Source organism: Vipera ursinii (genome assembly GCF_947247035.1).
Source record: "Vipera ursinii genome assembly, chromosome: 1".
Lineage (NCBI taxonomy): Eukaryota > Metazoa > Chordata > Lepidosauria > Squamata > Viperidae > Vipera > Vipera ursinii.
The window spans coordinates 75,213,683-75,234,359 of NC_139512.1; the positions used below are offsets into that span (position 1 = coordinate 75,213,683).

At 36.6% G+C, this 20,677-nt stretch overlaps 1 protein-coding gene across 6 annotated transcripts in view; it reads right to left on the bottom strand.

Annotated features, from left to right (window-relative positions):
* Positions 1 to 1,423: 1,423 nt before the first annotated feature.
* Positions 1,424 to 20,677, bottom strand: part of ATG13 (autophagy related 13) — a 29,894-nt gene continuing 10,640 nt past the window's right edge. For 2 of the 6 annotated variants that reach the window (XM_083379554.1, XM_083379553.1), the window contains 12 exons: positions 20,359 to 20,399; positions 19,205 to 19,301; positions 18,823 to 18,921; positions 17,924 to 18,014; positions 16,502 to 16,600; positions 13,194 to 13,304; positions 11,946 to 12,085; positions 11,118 to 11,235; positions 10,359 to 10,436; positions 10,075 to 10,191; positions 7,660 to 7,788; positions 1,424 to 5,602 (listed from right to left, as the gene is read on the bottom strand). In XM_083379554.1, coding sequence (XP_083235680.1) covers positions 5,525 to 5,602; positions 7,660 to 7,788; positions 10,075 to 10,191; positions 10,359 to 10,436; positions 11,118 to 11,235; positions 11,946 to 12,085; positions 13,194 to 13,304; positions 16,502 to 16,600; positions 17,924 to 18,014; positions 18,823 to 18,921; positions 19,205 to 19,301; positions 20,359 to 20,399 — 1,198 coding nt within the window. In that variant the 3' untranslated portion in view covers positions 1,424 to 5,524. The remainder of the gene's footprint in view (positions 5,603 to 7,659; positions 7,789 to 10,074; positions 10,192 to 10,358; positions 10,437 to 11,117; positions 11,236 to 11,945; positions 12,086 to 13,193; positions 13,305 to 16,501; positions 16,601 to 17,923; positions 18,015 to 18,822; positions 18,922 to 19,204; positions 19,302 to 20,358; positions 20,400 to 20,677) is intronic. The other 4 variants (XM_083379556.1, XM_083379555.1, XM_083379557.1 and 1 more) reach the window with 4 other exon arrangements.

A 20,677-nucleotide genomic window follows, 5' to 3' on the forward strand; every position in this document is an offset into this window, starting at 1 on the left:
TTTTCTTCTGTCCTAACTATTAACTAAATAAATATACCAAATATGAATATAACCATATTGCTCTTAGGAAAAAAAAATGAAAATATAGTGACTGGGAAATGAAAGGAACAATACATCAAAAGTAATCAGGAAAAGGAATATTATTTTTAAAAATGTTCTTAATTTTGGCTTTCACTCTAAGAAAATGACAGGTTGTGTGATAATTGACTAATGAGTCTGACTGAAATTAGTAAGATAACTGGGGAATCACACTACTTATTTCAGTATGGTATATTAATATATTTCACCCACCGTTGTGTCCTTCTGTGATTAGTTAATTTTATATGGAATTCAAGATAAACCTTCAAAAATTCAAAAGTAGGAGACTTAATTTTGATTCTAGTACCATATTAGCTTTTTAAAAAATGTTATCAAATAAAAAATAGACTTGTCATAAAGTTTTCATGAACTATCACATAGAAAGCTACTTACTTTTTTTTTAAAAAAACAGAGCCTACTTTTAGGATTTGGATATAGTGTTTCATAAAACAGAAACGCATCAGGCAAATGTTTATAATTTATAATAAATATATGACAAGATTCACTTTATTTTTTTCTAAGTGTTTGCTGTCACAACCATTTTTCTTATTTTTTGTAATTTCCATACTGTCCATACAAAATGCTGAGAACATGATCCAGCATAAATATGGTTACTACCATGTTTTTTCTCTTTGGGGAAATATGGGAGATTTCAAAGGGTAGAAATTGCTATCCAAACTATTATCGCATTTGGTTCCCATACCAGGATGATTTTTGTTTATGGAAACTACAGCTGCAAAGCCTTTTTGTTCCTTAAAATTATGAATTTAAACTGATATTAAGTCTTCTCTGGAAATGCCAAGCCAAAGGTGTCCAACCAATCTTCTATAGGTTGCATGAACTGAAATGTACCATATGGAGGTTCAAAAGATGATTTCACTCTTTTCACCTACCCAAGAGAACTAAACATCTTAAGCTTTGCAGAAGCAAAATACATTCATTTTGCCCCTTATCGTTTTCCTGGTTGACCTGGGGAACATAGGGCACAAAATTAATCATCGTATTACTTACCATATCACTTATCAGAAAGTTCTTTTTATCCAATGTAGGTTAAATACTTTTAGTCAAAATAACTGTGCCGGTTATGGTTGGGTAATGGGTTTGGGTGTTGTTACCCAAAGACCACTTTTATCTAATTTTGAGTAATTTACAGGTTTGCGAAGCACTGGCTTAAGGCATGCATCCACAAAGCCAAGTTTGGCCTTGCCTACAAATGTTACTAGCTCATAGTATCTGACAATCTGCATTTAAGGTTTTAGTATTTGCATGACTACAGCCTAGTATGTAACTGCTTTTTAATGTGTTTGTAAAAGCTGTGAGATATGTTCATTCTGTAAACTATGTGTACAAGTCAATTTCTGAGCTTTAATATGTGATCAATTTATTGTACAATACTGTACATGCATAGATTTCATTTACTTAATATTTCCCAGGTTTACCTCACTGTTACTGTGCATCACATTGTATTTTCCTTAGAATTCCAATTACAAATATTTTCAGTACGGAAAAAAGACACTTTTATCAGCACATATATTTATTAATAATGTAATTATATAAATGATTAAAAAAATAAATCCCCATCAAGATCCTTTCCAACCTCAAATGAAAATCTGATAGCATAATTAAATCAACCTGCCTCCATTCTGCATAAGTATAAAAGTTCTTATTGATGTAAATATTGACAAAGCTAGGCCTCTATCGCAGGTTGTTAGTTATATTTATATATGTACTTAGACACGCATATGTTGTCTCCTATCACTCTAGATGGCTTTTGAGTATGTTTCTCTCCTAAAGGACACTTTAGTCTTTCATGAAGACAACAGCAAACATCTGTAGATTGCTTTTGTAATATCTGAATTATTTTTTCTCAAGTACTAAGTCAGCAATGCAATTTATCAAATTTCTACTATTTCATTAAACTGCAAGGGAGACAAGGTGAATGTCATAGAAAATCTTACCAAATTACTTCATAGCTGATCTGTGTGTGTGTGTATCTGCTCGTACAATCCTGTGTATTCATACGCTTTTATTGAATCTGGAGAGGCATATTTCTAAAAAAAAATGTTGGGAAAGGTGATATGAAAATGGCAATTCTACAAGGAGTAGCTGAAGAGTTAGAGGTTTGGGGGCTTTAACAGGAAGGTAGCTGTTTATCTTGCCTTGCTAAAATCTGAAGTTTTGGTAGAAAAGTCAGTGGAACAGATGCATTTAAAATAGCACAAATGTTTTATTGGAATTATATGAATGTGTAGTGGAATATTTTGAATAGTGTTTCCAAACAAATGCAGGGGAGGAACCTTCTTCCTTCAACTGATGCATCTGAATATTGTCTCTAAGGTATCAATTCCAATTCACAGCACAGTAACTAGAAATGTATACTCTGACAATCGATAACTGAATCCCTGATAAGAGGATTGATGTAGGATAGTAAGTTGATGTGTTTATTAGGCAGAACCAATGAGATTGTCTTCAAAAAATAAACAAAACCTGAACTCAGACAACAGCATCTTATAATATTATGTAAGCGTACTTCTTGCTATTTCCTATCCCCGCAAGAACCCCAAATCTGTGATGTTCTCAAAAGGGTTATTCTGTGGGTAGAACATCAGAATCATGCCACCGAATACAATCCAGTACATATTCCAGTGTAAGAAAAACACTGAACAAGAAATGAATACCAACATGAGTAACTTGTAATTCTGTTCAAAGAGACTTGTAGTTATATTATTTTATCTGTATAATTTTAAACTATGAGAATAAATAGTTACAGGTAGTTCTCAATGTACGACCACAATTGGGACTGGAATTTTGGTCACTAAACAATGCATTGTTAAGTGAGTCATCAACTGACCGGACCCGACTTTATGTCCACTTTTAACTATGGTAAGCAAATTACATAATTCACTGAATCTGCAAGACGCTGCAAGCATTGTAAGCCAGTTGTTAAAACACCCAAATTGTGATCATGGGACTGCAGGGGCAGTGGTGCGATAGTCGCAACTTACAGGATGGGCCTTAACATCACTTTTTCCGAGGCAGTCATAGTTTTGAAATGTCAACAATGAATGGTTGTAAGCTGAGGACTGCCTAGTTGACTAAATTTCTTTAATCGCTACAGCATTTTACTGTGAAAATGAAGTGGGAACGAAATAAGTGCCGTGTAAATGTGCAATTTTTTTAAAAAATATCAGTTTTGGCAGAAAAAGAACTTTTAGGAATAGTAGGAACAGTAGAAACAAGCAATTTCCTTACCTTACCATCATTTACAAGAATAGGCTAGTCGATGGTGAAAAAGCCAACCTGTTCAGACAAATAGCTCTACATCATCTGATATCTCATGAATAATAATAATAAGGAATGCTTTCCCCCCTTATATTCATAAAATGTTTTGATTGGAAAGCTAAAAGGTTTGGGAAATCAAGCCCTATTTTATGCAGATATGACTGGGTTGGAAGCTTTTTCTGGCAACCTATTTTGAAGTAATTTTGATGTTACTATCATTCTGAGCCCCCAAACAAGCCCACACACCCTACTTAGGAGCAATTTAGGTATGAACCTAGACGTGTGTTTTTCAGTGGTCCAATAATGAATAACAATATCACAAGTACTTTGAAAATAAATTTAAAAAATATTTTTCAGTCAATTGAAAGTAAATTTCTTACAGTTTGAGCCATTAGGATAAACTACATGCTAGAAGACAAGATTTAATTTTCTGCTCATTTCTGCAAAGCGGTAGGGAACAGAAAATCCCAGAGCCTATCTGAAAGATGTATGCTGCCTTAATAATCTCCCCTCCCTATCACCCCGTCTTAGACCCCAAGCAAGCAAAATCTATTAAGAGCAGAGCACTTAGTCCACATGCCATTATTTTAAACTATAAATATCCTTCATATCTAAAGGCAACACTCATAAAAACGCATCTAAGATGAAAGACAGAAGGAATGAGGGGATATGTTCTTTCTTCAGTACAGTATATGGCAGTCCAATCCTAAGCAGGTTTACTCAAAAATACATTCCTAAAGTTTAAAAGTGCTTGCTCCCATTAAAATATGCAGAGGTGAATTCTCAGCCTGTTTTCTGACAGCGGAAAGGAAGAACTTGTGCCCAGAGCCGAATTTATCCCTAAACTCACATAAGTGTTTTTTTTCCTTCCTTCCTCATAGTGTGGAACACGGAGTAAACAGAACATATAGAAATGTCAGCAAATTGCATTACTTAATGCCTAACTCATTAGAAAAAAACAACTTTAAACAAAACGTTGCACGATAGAACAAGTACCATAAATCTCGTAAAATGTACTTCTATACCAAGTTACTTTCTAACTCATCGCAGATTACAGTAAATTTATTTTACAAATATGACAGAGCTCAACTTTTTAGAGCTCTGCAAATTCGCTACACTGGAGCACATGTCTTAATTTCTTAATTATGACATTTCTAGAACCCCAAGATGGCAGAATGAAATCCAAGTCAAATCCAAGATAAAATTTCCCAGCGCAACATTTCTGCTTTTGAAAAAAAAAAAACAAAGGAAGATGCCCTCATTCTTTGTAAGGTTGTTCACAGCACTTTTGCCGTGAGAAAAGAACATAGCAGTCTATGGCTATGTAACAATGGGAAAACATAACATACAATTTTTCTTTAAATATAGTTTCCTTTAGAGTAATAAATATTTCTTATTTCTCTTAACATAGAGCAGCAGCATCTGTAAAAACTTTGGACTAAAGATCCCTAATTAAGTAATCCTAAAGAATTAGGATCACTGATACGTATTTACAATTAGCAACTGTAAGAAGACCCCATGAACTCTGAAGCTTCTTCAAAAGCAACAAGACTTTTTGTCTAGCCTTAGGCAGGCATTGTTTTTGACTCTGTTGGTGGAAAAATATATGAGAAGCACTTTTTTTCTGCTCTTATGGATTAATTCCCAACTGTACAGCGCGGGGGGGGGGAACGATGTGCAACACTTGGTTTCCACTATTTAGAGCATCCGAAGTGACTATTATCCTCTGAAGCACACTGAAAATAGACTAATTCTGCAGTGCTAGTGTTTAGGATTCAATGTAGAATAGATGATTCTGTTTGTTTTGTTCCTTTCAGTTGATGGTTCTGTTGAATCAAGTGAAAAGAGACAATGGTTGATGGAGGCAGAAGCAATAGACAATCGTTACAGATGAGATAATAAAAGGCAAACGCGATCATTTTGTTCTTCACTGTACTGCTTCAGATGCCAACTGTAACAAGAAGGAAAATGAATTAATTCACCACAAGGTCAGTTCAAAAGGGATGCACATTTGTTTCTGCATTGGACAAAGCCCAGAAAGCAAATGACGTTGTTGGTGCAACATAACAGGACCCGAAGGAAGACAGCCAGGTGCAAAATGGATAGGCCTGCTTTTCCAGAGTGCCGAAGAGGACATATGATGCTGTTCTAGCTTGGTTCAATTTCACTGTAAGGTTTCTACAAAGGCATCAAATTCTTTGACGTTCCTCTCATGAACAGCCAATTTCTCTGGCAGTGAGTCCTGTGAAAAGAGAAAAATGTGCTAAGTGGCTAAACAGAAACTTCTGTGGGCAAAAGATGCAATGGAAAGAAATGCATGCTCATTCAGAAAGCTCTTTCATTAACCTGAAAACTTGCATTTTTCCTGCAGATGATTGTGAAATGGCACGACTGCGTCAGCCATTTTTGGCTTGGTAGAAAAAATAATAATCAAGATTTTGTGTTATAATCACCACACAAAATTATTGTGAAAGATTGGCCTTAACAAATGGTTGCCATTCTGGATATTATTTCAAAAATATCCACTGACTAGAGCAGAAATCCCTAACCTGTGGGCCACGGCCCACTAGCAGGCCATGAGGGGTTTGCAACCTGGCTGCGGAAATAGCTGGTGAATGCGCATGCACCCTCACTTGTGCGAGCAGCAAGCACATGTGTTCCATTTAAGTGAGTGGCAGGCACAGGTGCACACCACTCGTGCAGATGGAGCCGCACACACATGCTTGCCAGCTACTCATATGGAACCATCCCCTCTCCCCACTGCTAGTCCGCAAAGCCAGAAATGGACTAGAGGGCAAACTAATAAGTAGTAATTTGCCGAAGAAAACACATACAAATAGAAATAAATCAGAGCTTCAAAATTAACATTTTGAACGCCTATGTTTTCGGCTACAATATATTTAAATAAACAAATATGAAATATTTGGCCAAACACTTGAGTTTAAAAAGAAGAAATGGGACTTGAATCTCAGGTATTAAATTACATAGTTGCCAACAATAAACTACTTAGCTCACAGAAAGGAAACCAGTGACACTCAGTGGAACACATCAATATACATGTGGTTCTTCTCGAAACTGTAAGGTCATACTTACAGTTGACAAAATACAACAAAATATAAAAAGCAATTCTCAAAACCTAGGAAAAATCTACCCACATAAAACCTAAGCAAAGCACACAACAGCAAAGTGTTTACATTGTACCCCCCTCATATATAGAGCTTGAAGATACTCATTCTTAGTAAAATTATAGCTTGCTTTCTCACAAATAAGCTTCTAAGTGAAATGTGTGAATGCAGCTGTCCATATCTGCACTTCTAAAAGCGCTTTCAAACTCATACAGGACTCAATCACACAAAAAGAAAATACAAAACAGCAACTAACTGAAAATGAAGAGCACCTCTGAACAAGTCAACATGAGTCTGTGACAGTGAATCTACCATTAATGTTTCCTCCAAGACTCAAGGTTAACTAGCTCCTTCCTTCCAAAGAGTCAGCTACTGAAATGGCATGGAGAGATAGAGTTAAAACTATGCTATTTCTCATGAAATAGATTTCATAATATCAATTATTTCCCAGCATTTAACAAAAGTCAGAGCATTGGGAAAAACTTTCCACAATCAGACAAAAATTCTTGAAACAAAGGAACTAATATGCAATAAAGCAAAAAAAAAAAAGGGCCACACCTTAATTTACTGATCGAAGTTCTGAATTTATTAGGCATCAGAGTGAAATTCAAACCATCGATGCCCTTTACAGTTTGTTAGAAAACAGAGTTAAATCTGTATAAAAGCTTCAAACCCCTGAGAGAAAAGAAAATCTTGTTGCCATAAGGGTCCCTAGGGTAGCTATTACATATCACGAGCCAGGGATTAAAAATATTTTTGGCATTTCCAGGCAGATTTCCAAGCAGTTCTTGCCTGTTTTATCTCACTTTGGCGGATTTTTAGACATATTTCAGCATGTTTAGACTGAGGATATTTCAGAAATTCCAGCAATAATTTTAAGGAAGGTCAAAACTGCTAGAAAATCAGTTATTCTTAGCAAACTATCTCATATACTCATTGTGGGGAAAAGAGGAGGAGAGGAGCACTATGTATGCTGCCTTAAGCTCAGAAGTAAAAAGTAGGATATAAATTGAATACATACATACAAATACAGGTTTGTAAAAACTAACATTTGGACTTTGAACTTCCTGGTTCACAGCTCTGTCTATCTGTCCAAGTTACTAATACACTCTCCAAATTGGAAGTGAAAAGCGCTATAGATATAAACGTCCCTCACAGAAATCTTATTGCCTACCAGGTCTTCTGCCATGGATTGAGCTCCAATATCAATGGAGAGGCTGCTGAGCTGAGGAGGATTTTGAAATTCACGATAGAAAGTCCCCAGGTCCATGGGGATAATGTCATCTTTAGAAAATGCTGGCTTCTAGAATTCAAATGGAAGATTTATTAAGTCAATTCTGCAAAAGCAACAAAATGTAAAATAGATATCATTTTGAGCTCTCGCCTGTTGAAAAGAAGGCACGTAAGTAAAAATTGTTTAACAATACTGTATGTCAGTGTTTCATCTTATGGTACCGCTATGTGTTACGATTATTAGATTTCCTGGAACAGAGAGAAAGAGGAGACATCGTAACAACTGTTAATAGAAGGAACTAGGTTGGGAGACACAAAATCAGGCTAAACCCTAGCAAGACGGAACTGATGTTCATCCAGGAACATCTTAAATCTCTTAAAAATCTCAGTTCCAGTTTTAGCTCTGAATCAGGCCACTCTCCTGGATTTTCACATCCTGCTTGAACAACAGATAGAGCCTGTGGCAAGGAGAACTTTGGCCAGCTTCAGCTGGTATGTCTTTTTATGAATTTAACTGGACCAGGAAGCACAGGCAACAGTTATATGCCTTTATCACCATATGATTAGACTACTACAATCTATTCCTTGTCCAATTCCTTTGAAGATGACGTGGAGATATAGTTGATACAGAATAGCATGGCAAGTTATACCAGAATAGAATTAATGCCCAATCTACAATTGCTGCAAAGGTTGTCAGTTCAGTAGCTCCAACGCACAATTTAAAGTATTGGTTATTACCTATATAGCCCTACATGGTATGGGTACTAGGTTACCTCAGAGCCTGCCTTGTCCATAATTAGTTTTTTCTTTCTATGAGGCCATCCACAAGATCTGCTTTCGATCCACCATATAAAGTAATGGATACATAGGTTCAGAGACAGGCCTTGTCAGATACATCCCCAATATTATGGGATGGGTTACCCCAGGGATCAGTGCTTTCATTCTTGGTCTTTTGGAAATTGCTAAAAATATACCCTTTGAACTAGCCTTCTAGCCATTTCTAATGATTACTGAAGGTGGAGGGTCACCATCTATTGTACTGAACTTTTTAATTGTTTTCATTGAACTTGAGCTTAAAAATCTTATGAAACTGCCCAGAATTGTGTGATTGTGATAGTATATACATTTTGTTACATAAACAAAGACTTTTAATACTATGCTGCAATAAACCAGTAGTTTTCTCTTTGCTTCTTTTCTTCCTCTATGTACCATTTTGGGATACACATAATCCTAGCCTATCATTGTTATTTCTAGTTCACTCCAGGTCTACTCACTGTTTCATAAGTCTTTTAAAAATGAAAATACAACTGTTGTATTGCTGTAGGTTTTGCTTCAAATAGTAATGTATCAACTGTCAATAGATTTCTCTCCCATTCCTACTTTTCCATAGTATCTATTAATCGCTTTATAAAATATTTTTCCCATATTATTTTTAACTTTGTGAAAGAATAAATTTTTATTATAAATTTAAAAATAGTTTGATTAATCGCTTTATAAAATATTTTTCCCATATTATTTTTAACTTTGTGAAAGAATAAATTTTTATTATAAATTTAAAAATAGTTTGATTTTTTTAATATGCTATGGTTGATTTCTGAACTGTTACATTTTTGTTAAAGGCATCCTTGTAGGTATTTTCTTTGCTCATACCAGAATATATTCTGGATAATGAAATAAACTTTTGGCAAAAAATTTTGGTTTGCAAAAATTAGGGCACACAACTTTTTAATTATCTATTAACAATGCAGTGGTCTACAAAGCCATATTTATTCAAAGAGTTTAATTAATTATTGTGATCTTAATTTAGCATTCTGTTCCAGATGGGCTTGGAAAAACACACAAAACTCCTATATGTCTGGTATTTCCTATAATATTTCATTTTTGTATTGGAACATGTTATGGTCATTCTAGTAGGGGTTCATATCTTTCTGGAAAGTAATCTTCTGGAATAGAAAAATATCTGAACTTTCACAAAGGTGATTCAGTTCCAAAATAAACTAGGGATTAGATTATTGGGATAAACAAAATCCTAACTGAGGCACTACCAATGCAGACAAATAAGCTAACAATAAACAACAGCCTAATCAAGGGACCGCCAAGAATACTTCCACAAACACTGACAGGACAACCCACTAATATATAAAAATAAGAGCAAACCCCTTCTAGCACTGATGATGCTACCTAGTTTGGTAATGAAATATCTACAAGTAAACCACCAAGCTCAGAGAGCACCAAGGACCCCTCAGATTCACCAAAGAGATTGATGTTTCTTGGAAGAAAACTTTCCCCCAAATACCAGAGCACGGAGTTTTAAATACGAGCTACTTGTGTAATGTAAAGGGTTGTATGGACTTACAAAATCTATCATAACAAAATCATCATGGATATTCCCACTGCTGCCGCCACTGGAACCAACTGAGTGTAGGCTACCTTGTAAGGGAGATTCTGTGTCTGGAGAATCAGGAGGATTTACCTGTTGAAGAAATTCAAATGTCTAATTAGCATAATCAAGTCCTGATGTGCAAAATTAAGCAGAAACAAGAAGTTATCTTTGCACAGAAATTATAGGCATGCCTGGCATTCAGGAGCCACAATTCTGACAACAATTGTATAGGACTGAGAAAGGTAAGCAGTTCTTACCATGGGATCGTTATCTTCTAGTTCAAAGCTCTTGGGAGCAAACATTTGAAAAGGAATGTCCAAACTGGCCATTGTCACCTAAAGAGGTTCAAAAGACAGAATCTCAAATGTCTCCTGACAAATCCTACTGTTTCTGCCAGGATGTATTGCTGCAAATTTTCATGCCTACAGCCCTAAAATGGCATGGGCCCGGATTATTTACAGGAGTACCTTTTGCCGGCGTTAACTTCCCATCGTCCTGTGCGCTCCCACAGAGAGGGCCTCCTCAGGGTGCCGTCGGTCAGGGAATGTCGACTGGCGGCCCCCAGGGGGAGAGCATTCTCTGTGGGTGCACCTGCCCTCTGGAATCAGCTCCCTGTTGAGCTCCGGATGGCTCCCGATCTTCGCTCTTTTCGCCGCGACCTGAAGACTTGGCTATTTGAACTTGCCAGCCTGGACTGAGGGATTGGGATTTTAGATTTTAAATTTTAGAACGTGTTTTATTGTTTAGGGCTACTTGGTTTAATTTATTTTCATTTTTGTATATTATGTGTTGTATATAGTGTTTTAATTGCCCTGTACACCGCCCCGAGTCCTTCGGGAGAGGGGCGGTATATAAATCCAAATAATAAATAAATAAATAAAACTGGTCAGTCAAGTTTGGAGATTAGAGAAAGCCAAATACAGCCATCTGGAATGGAATTTCTCCTGTGTGATGGGAAGTCATTCCTTGTGTTTCACTTCTGAAGCCATATGCAAGCAGTGAACTAAAGCAATTACCTGGCTGATGGGCTTGTTGACAAAGGCTCCCACCTTTCGAACAAAGAAGGTCTCCAAGGCATCACGTGGAGACCCGCTGTTTCCTTCACTGCTGTTAGATACAGTTTCTGGATCCTCACTGAATGTTGAAAGAGAAAGAGGGTGTAATTATTATTATTACACTAGAGATGTACAACCACTGGTACAAAGTACATATTTTTTCCTAATTATCTTTTCTAACTTTTTACTGAAGTTATATATAATACTTACCATAGAATTAAAAATTAGATTTTAAAGGTGTTCTGGGTACTCAACCAATGACATAGTTTTTATTTGAAACAGTTATGCTTTATCTTCTAGCATCAGTCCATTCATTACATACACACGCACACACATACGAATACACAGGTTTCCTTGACATTTGACTTATCAGCAGCAATAAACTTTATATGCACTACATTTTAAAAATTAAGGTAGTGTAGTTAGGATTAAGAAAGATTTTTTTCCTCCGAAGTATTTTTTTTCAAAGAATGAAGAGATCTCCAAAGGGAAGAGGCAGGGTTTAAAAGTTTTGTTCCTTTTCTGGCACTTAGTGGCATTGGCATAATCTAACAAGAATGAGTTTTAACAATTAATATTGTTGGGAGTTTGAGAATTATGCTATTTTCCCATGTGGGTGCTACTTACAGGAAATGTAGAAGAAAACTGGAAAAAAATTCCTAGAAAAAGTTAGGAACTTCAAAGAACGATGTTCCAAAGGTACTCAACAAATGCCATTAATTCTCAAGCAAGTTCAATTTTGCTCTGTAAAAGTCATACGTAGACAGTTAAGGAAAGTTAAATACCTACCTACTAGATGGAGTAACTGCAGAATAGTGGCCTCCATCCAGGGGAGTGCATGTCATTATCTTCTCATGATCTGCCTGGGTGCCATGCATCGGTTGGCTAGGAATCATGGGCACTCCTCCCTCCTTTCCTGGAATGACCAACTAGAAAGTACAAAGATCAAACTTGTTATTTTTGAAGTCATTCGGGAAAAGAGGGTTTGTTTTTCAGTTAAAAATTATGGAATCGATGACATATTTTGGCTACTATGGAAGAAACAGTGTGCTTTGTTTCTCAGGAACTTGAATGATTTCTACCAATAGGCAAAGACTGAGGAAGAATTTCAGTCAAATTTATAGGAAAGTATAGAGAAAGAACTAAAGTAGATCTAAATGGAAGACAACGACTTGAATAATTGACAGCTGCCCCGAATCCCCTGAAGCCGTTTTTGCTTTTTTTTTTTTGGCTTACTGTCAGAGAACCTTCAAACCTTTTTAGAAAGCAGAACTGAGCTGTTTCTCAGAGTATACCTTAAAAGTAAGATACTTTGCACCAGAGCAACATTTTAATGCGAATACCTTGTAATAATTATAAATTTTATTCAATGCACATGGATTTATACCTTGCCCTATTTTCATGGTCATATAAAACATCCAGCTATAGCCACGCTGTATTAAATATGACTGCAGTGGATGTGTCTTCCACTTTTTCAAACATCATATAAAATAATCCACACTTCTAAAAGTTGAGCAAAGAAGGAATGATCAAAGTTCCATAAGGTGTTGAGGCTTTGCCAAGTATCCAAGATGAAATGAAATTCTATCATTCTGAGATGCAAATCAAGAATGATAGATTCAGATGCAATTGGTGATATCAGGAAAAAAAAACAGAAGTTCTCACTTTAGTGCAATAACATATATACGTGAGTAAATCTGAACTGCATATTAATTCTCTAGGTCAGGGGTGTGAAACTGCTGGCCCGCGGGCCGGAAGCCTCACGCGGAAGCCACGCCCACCCCATTGCCGGCAATGGCAAAACTGTCCCGATACGTCGCGTGACGTCGCAAGTTTCACATGTCTGCTCTAGGTCCTCACTTTAAAAGAATGCTCATTAAAGTCTTATTTCATGTGAATCCCAAAAACAATGTTAGTGTTGTTTGTTTTCAACTATTCTCCTATTTTCTTTGCCGACATGGGACAAATAGAATAAGTTCAGAAAAAGTGTTAGCTGTCAATGAGATACATTTGAGAGCAGCAAACCTCTAAGAGTACCTGATGGGGATGTGTAGCACTCAAGCCGCCAGCAAAGACTACTGGGTAGCCCAAGTCAGCTGATCCAACTCCCAAGGCTGCAGGCTGATAAGAAAGACGAGAGCTGGAGAGCTAAGAAATAGGGGTGGTGAGGAAAAAGAAGAGAAAGGGAAACCGCAGAGTCTGAATAACGTTTAGATATACAGGAAAGGAAAGGAAAGGAAAGGAAAGGAAATCAGGTTTCCAAACTAAAATTGCTAGTCTGTTTCTAATCCTCTCTCTGTCACACACAAAAAAGTTAAGCTGGTTTCAATGGAACTTATGACTGATATTCAGGATTTTTAAGGACTAATTAAGGAAATGACCTTTATATAGTTTGAAAGTTAAAGAGTGCTATAGTCCAGTATTTTAACATTTTAAATAAGGAAACAATCTGTGCAAATGATGGTACAACCACTGCTTTGACAGAAGCTTACCAAAAAGAATACCGTGTTAGATAATTGTCATTCATATGCCCCAGAAAATATCTTGAATTTCAGCCGTAAAATGCAAAGTTTGCCAAGCAGAACTTCTAGTCATCAGAGGGGAAATCTTAGCCTGCACCAAAATTAATATCTGAGACATTTCACTGCATCTATTAAAATAATTAGGAAACCCACAAAAGATGGGCCAGAGGACAGAACTGATACTTAGTTTGTATTAAATCTCTTACTCTTTTGACTATCCAGAATATGTATATTCCAGATTCTATGAAAAATAAAGTTTGGAATTAAAACTCTCACATATACATATATGCGCTAATTTGCATAGTATGTTGCATTACACTACCTGTTGTGAGCATTGTACATGAGTTCCTAGCTAAGGAAAATATGCTTGTGTGTATATTTATGTGTGCATCTCTTTGTGCGTATAAGTGTATCGTTATCCCAATTAGCACTATTAAAGCAAATGACAGGAAACCTCTACTCTTTTGGATGCTGTTGGATGGTAAATCCTATAATCTATTAACTCCATAGGTACCATCTCTATATTAACGAGTCAGATTTGTATTGCAGGAGGAGACTGCTGTAGTGACTAATACAAAGGTATTCTGCCATTGCTTTTTTTTTTTGCAAGATGTTTTTTTCAACTACTCATTCAAGCCCAGAGTGATGAGATTTCTTGAATTCCAAGTACTATCAGTTCAGTTTCTTTTTTAAATTCTTATTCACCTCTATCCAAGCTGCATTCTTGTTATATTTTTGAGCATCCCCATAGTTGAGCTTAGAACTGCATTATTTCTTCTTTGTCAGGTGTGGACTGGTTCAGTACAGTTTCTCCATGGATGGCTTGGTAGAAATGTTTCCAATTCAGCTGAAATTTGAGATTCTACCTATAATGTTCAAGCTTCATATCTGCTGATTTTCTTGGCTATTGTTATTTGCTGATGAAGTATTTCCAGTGTTTTCTTAATTTTCCTTGTTTCTAAGTAATATTTCTTAATTAGATATTCTTTGGTCATCTTGTTCTTCAGCTTCTTTTAACCGTTCCAGTTTGCTTGCATCTGATTTTAGCATATTGATCTTATTTTCCAGCCTAATCTTCCATTTTGGTGGTGCACTGTTTGGCTTTTTGTCTTGTTGATTCCCCCCCCCCCCAAGGTATTCAGTTACAAATACAACTGGGCTGTACATTAGTTGGTTTGTTTCTTGCAGTGAGCTGGCATTTATAGTTGATATTGCCGTATTGACATCTTTTAATATTTGTGTTAGCTCTTTCTTTGGAACAAGCTTTAATTTTTCAATAGGCAGCCTTATTCCATTGTTTTTGTGCTGTTCTAGATGTTCAGTTATTTTTTTGTTTCAATTCCTCGTTTTTTTAATTAGAGGGGTTTTTTTTATTCTGTGAAGGAGGTGTCTGGTGTTTGGGAACGAAAATGATTTAATAGCTATGCTGGCTTCTTCTAGCTCCAACTTCCCCTGGTTTGCCTCTACAGTCTGGAAGGCTTCAATTTTTTTTTTTTGCCTGTGGTAGACCTTTATAGTTATTCCAATTCTGCTTCTGTGAATACTTTATTTCACATTATAAATCAACATTCATCTACTAGCCTCTGTTCGGTTATTTCTGATTCTGGATGTTTTTTCTTTCCAGAACTAGTACTATACATTCTTTTCAGATATCCTCTTCTCATTGAATTTTATTTGTAATAACAGATCACTGTTTCAATCTGGATATATTTGCGATGGGTAAATAATTTTTTCTTCCAATAGTCCTGCAACTGCTGGCTCTGATTCCTTAGCCAACATCTTGAGTCCTCTACCCCATTGTTCACCAGATGTCCATGAACGTCATCATCTAGCACAGTCCTTATTGACCAAGGTGACACCCAATCCAGTATGGCTCCCTGTAAATTACATCTCACCATACTGCTAATGGGAGAAGCACTCATTAGTATTATGAGATTTTTTTTTAATCCCACTATTTTTTAATTTGGTCAATGCAAGACAGCATTGAAAATGATGGTTCCCCCCGCCACTCCGCAGCATTCATTTTATCCAGGAATATGATTAGCATGATCATCTGCACAACCATACTGTTTCCTTATACTTTCATTACAGGCATGGCAGTCTTTGATTTATGACCATAATGGAATCTGATACATGACTATCTCATTTAACCGTCCCCCTCCCTACTCTCCCCATTGCGGTCGTTAAATTGAGAATGGAGTACCTCAAAGGGTGGGGGAGGCCTTGGGAGGCCCAGAAGTGGGCATTATTTTGGGAGCAGCCACAATTTATGGACTGAGCCATATGCCAAGGGATGAAGTGGCCTGCTTACCTTTTCCAACATAATCTTCAGAGCTTTGGAGATCTATAGAAGGCAAATGAGTTGTCAGGGATGGGGTAGGGAGGAGGGAGGAGGGGCTGGGACCCAGCAGGGTGAGAAGCAGGTCCAAGGCCTGCAGAGTGCTACATTTACAGTCACTGAGCTAGGATTATGGTCACATGACATCTCGCTTAACAACCATTTCACTCAACACCCAAGATTCCCATCCCAATTATGGTCATAAGCCAAGGACTACCTATATAAAACAGAAAATACCTTATCTGTATTATGATTGGAATTATAAATGGATCCTCTTAGCAATGGCCTACCTTTCCCTCATCCTCTTGCTATGCTTTTTCCCAGGCTCAGCAACAAAATTTCAAATAAAACCTCATATACCATAACTCTCAATCAATTCTTAGCGTCTCTTTTCCTCTTTGGGCGGGAAAAAAAATATAGTAGGCATGACTGTGACAAAATCTGGCACCCTCAACAGACAGTTACAAGATTTTTTATTAACTCACTTGATGTGAAAAGGCCAGCCCCATCATAGGGCCCTTCAAGGTGTCCATCACCACAGGAGGAGGGGTATGAAAATGTGCTTTAGTGACAGTAAATACACACTATACAAAGACAGGAACACACACACACACATAAAAAAACACAAGGAAGAGAAAGAAAAGAACTTCAGAAAGGAAAATGGAAGAGTTTGATGAACTGAATGTTATGTCCAGACAGATATTGGAAATGTTCATTTACAGAACTGCAAGGCACTTCATGATTTGCAAGCGGTTTAGCATTTCACTGTTGTATTTTCCAAATTAATCTCTTTTTAATTCTATGTTGCATTCGAGAATTCAGTTTAGATCAGGAAAAAGATTTTGCTGCAAATACATGGGCCTTCTAAGGATTAGGTCAAATGGTTATTGGGAACAACAGAGAGGAAGAAAGATTAATTCAGTCAAAACTATCAAATATTCCAATGAGCTCAACCACTTCTATCTACGTTAGCTTAAAGAATGAAGTTCCAGTGAAAACAGGAGACAGGCATATGCAGAGGGGATGGAATGGGGAAAGAATGAATTGTGCCATGAAATCACAATACAAACCCTTATATATTTGCATCCGATATAAACAGATAATGGGTGGGGGTTTTGGTTTTCCATTTAAAGTGGACATATAAGACGATAGAGCAAGTTTTTCAATCACAAATTTTATAACTTTTATAATTACAGCCAGAAGAGATGTCTTTTCATATTAAACATAATTAAGACAATGGCAATACTAAATTCAGAACATCTTAAGAAGTAATTCTTGTCAAATGTTGATGGTCAATTAATTATTCAAGAAATAGTCTACAAGACAGAATTTACAGAATGCTCTAAATCAGGTATGATTTGACATTGTATAATAAGCTAGGGAAATGGGGATAAAGAAATCAGCTGTAATTCACACTCAGCAGAATATTTTCTCCCTAAAATGACTATATAATCAATTACACGCAACCTAACTTTCTCCCAACAACTACCAACACTGCCTTTAAAGAAGAACCGAAACTTATTTCCATGCCAGTTTTAAAACTAAGCCTTATGTCTTGATTTTTAATCCAAATGTTTTGCAAATTATGTATACAATTTTTAAAAATCTGAAAATTACAGATGGATAAAAAGGTGAGACTGTATATGTTATCATCAATAGATTGTCATCAAGCTTGAAGTGGACCTAATTTTTTCATACGCCTATACTCTATTCTTATTCATTAAAAATACAACCTCTTGGTATATCTAAGCATAAGGAAGCGTATTCTGATCGATGTCTGTCACTGTTTAGTTGCCATGCTCTTCATTTTGTATATCTTCACAGATTGCAAAAGTATTTAGCAATTTTTTTTGCTATCAGCTAGCCACACTAGGAAATGTTTAAAATGATTTGGAAAAACAACTTACCTGGGATGGGGGAGACGTAGAGAAAGAGGTTGTGCATACTTCTTGAGAATCTTCTACTGATGGATATGCCACTGCATTTTCTTCACCTGTTCTGTAACAATCCAAAGATACATTTTTTAAAATGGAAATGTTTAATAGTAGCTAAGCAAAGGCTCTACGGATAAAAACACTACAGACAGGAACGAGAAGATTTGGGTGGAGTTGAAAGGAGAATTATGACAGAGCTCACTCTTTCCTTAAAAGAGCGGAACTGGTAGGGTGGATCTAATAATTTTGAATTTCAGGTGTTCATAAATTTTCCCTGTAAAAGAATGAAATATTTTCTTAGTTTTCTTTTGTTTGTTTTTTAAAAAAGAAAGGTTTTACTGATAAATTCATTTCAATGCTATTAGTTGTAGAGAGGTACAACTAATGTAGTGTCAGAGCATCACAAAACCCATTTCTAAACACTGCTGTTCTGGCCTATGAAGAAAATATTAACCCAGGAAAGGTGTTGTGTTTTTTTTAAAAAAGGTCATATATTAAAATATTTTTGAATTATGCATGCTTTACTCATGCTATCATAAAATCATGCAAACAGCAATTTGTAAAACAAGTGCCAAGTTGTTTGTCAAAAAAAGAAATTATTTTCATTCTGCACTTTATTCTGGAAAAATAATTACAATCCCAAGATTTCTCACTGACTGATGTGATATCTGGAATGGATGTGTCTTAAAGATTTTCTCATTCTATCCGTTCTATTCAAGTAGTGTGAGAAATTCAGGCTTTTTCTGCATACTACACTTCAGTTGAAGTGGTGAGCAGGACTCACATAATTTTCTCTTACCCGGCAATGTAAGATGTAAAGGCTCTATCCCTGGGATAATTGCCTCCACTATTCATGATTCCTCTTTCCTCACCTGTAATTGCAGGGATGCATGGGTGAGGAGCTGGGGTAGGGACGGTCCACAAAGTGATCAATGATAATCCCCATGATAGGTGGGGTCCTCTCAAACTGCCTGCAAGGCAATAAGTAATAAGTAATAAGCAAATTGTATTATTCACAGGACTGTTCTTTTTATTTTACAACTTGTTCTGACAGCCATACTGCTCTTTTGGGTAAATTTATGGGGAGCAGAGCATCACCACAATTCAACCCTGCAACTCCACACATAAATAAGGAACTTGCTCAAAACTTAAAACTACCAATATCAATCTGCCAAATCCAAGTAACTCAGATTGTCAGGCTTAAAGAAGAATATCCCGAGAAGAGATCATTTAGTTTGACTAAGAAGTCCTCACCTGGTAGACATGAATGCTAGATTGATTCTGTAGGCACATGACAAAGTGATTGTGCCTAGTGGAGTACCAACTGTCCCAACTCGGACTGTCTGAAATCCTACACAGGCAGAAGAAAAATGATCATTGTCCCAACCACTCTTTAAGTTAATAACTGTCAACCACAAAAATAAAATGATTTGCTATTGCTCTATTCTTAGCCGAGCACACCAATAAAACTGAAGTCCCCAAGGTGATGTCCATGCAGATCACCCTTTGTGTTCATCAGACTCTACTGTTCCACTTCATTTTTAATTTCACTGCAATATTGTTTGTGGGAAATTAGTACAGTGACAAGCATATCTCTAGACATTCTCTGAAATGGGACCTGGAACAGAAAACTCCAGGTCTGAAAGAACAATTCTGTTATTTGGAAATTACCACTACCTTGTACTTAGCTATAGACCCTGAGAAGCTGCTTTTCTTTTAACCTTACCAATTTACTTTTTCAGAGATGATACTATAGGTAAAGGTTCCCCCGCACATGCATGCTAGTTGTTTCTGACTAAAGGGGCCAGTGCTCATCTCCGTTTCGAAGCCAAAGAGCCAGCGCTTGTCCGAGGACATCTCCGTGGTCATGTGGCCGGCATGACTAGATGCCAAACGCGCACGGAACGCTGTTACCTTCCCACCACAGTGGTCCCTATTTTTCTACTTGCATTTTTTACGTGCTTTCAAAGTGCTAGGTTGGCAGAAGCTGGGACGAGTAACAGGCGCTCACTCTGCTACGTGGCACTCGGGATTCGACCCGCCAAACTGCCGACCTTCTGATCGACAAGCTCAGTGTCCTAACCCACTGAGTCCCTTCGATGATACTATACTTTGTGACTAAATCCCATAAAAGCAATTTTACTATTATGCTTATGATATGCTCAAAAGAGATTGATGCAAACTTCTATTAGTTCTCCAATTGACAAAAGTCACATGAATATATTCTTTAGTTGAATCCCAGATATCAGTTTCAATTCTTTGCCAATTTTCAAACATCCATCCATGTATACATGTTTTTTTTCTAAACAAGTGAATCTGTGTATAATTGCTCATTTTTATTTTCTACAGTCTGTCAATACTGGTAGTAAAAAAGCCTAGATCTAAATTTTTCTGATACCCAGTCATACCTTCTCCCAAGCCATTCAGCTGCACTTCTCCAAAGTATACCCTACAACAGATAGGCAGACAAAAAAATTATATACATCATATATGTTGATTCAGGATGCAAGGCAGAGATTAAATTTGATTTTTTTATTCTTAACGTACAATGACTTTACAACCCTTGATCTGGTCACTTTTTGATCTTCTGTGAACAAGGAATATAAAATAACCATAAGATCTACTAATGTCAGCATTAAAGGAAGTAAGAATCATGGCAAATGCTTAAGTGCCAAAATTAGAACATATGCTATTATTATTGGCACAGAATCTAGACAACAACAAAAA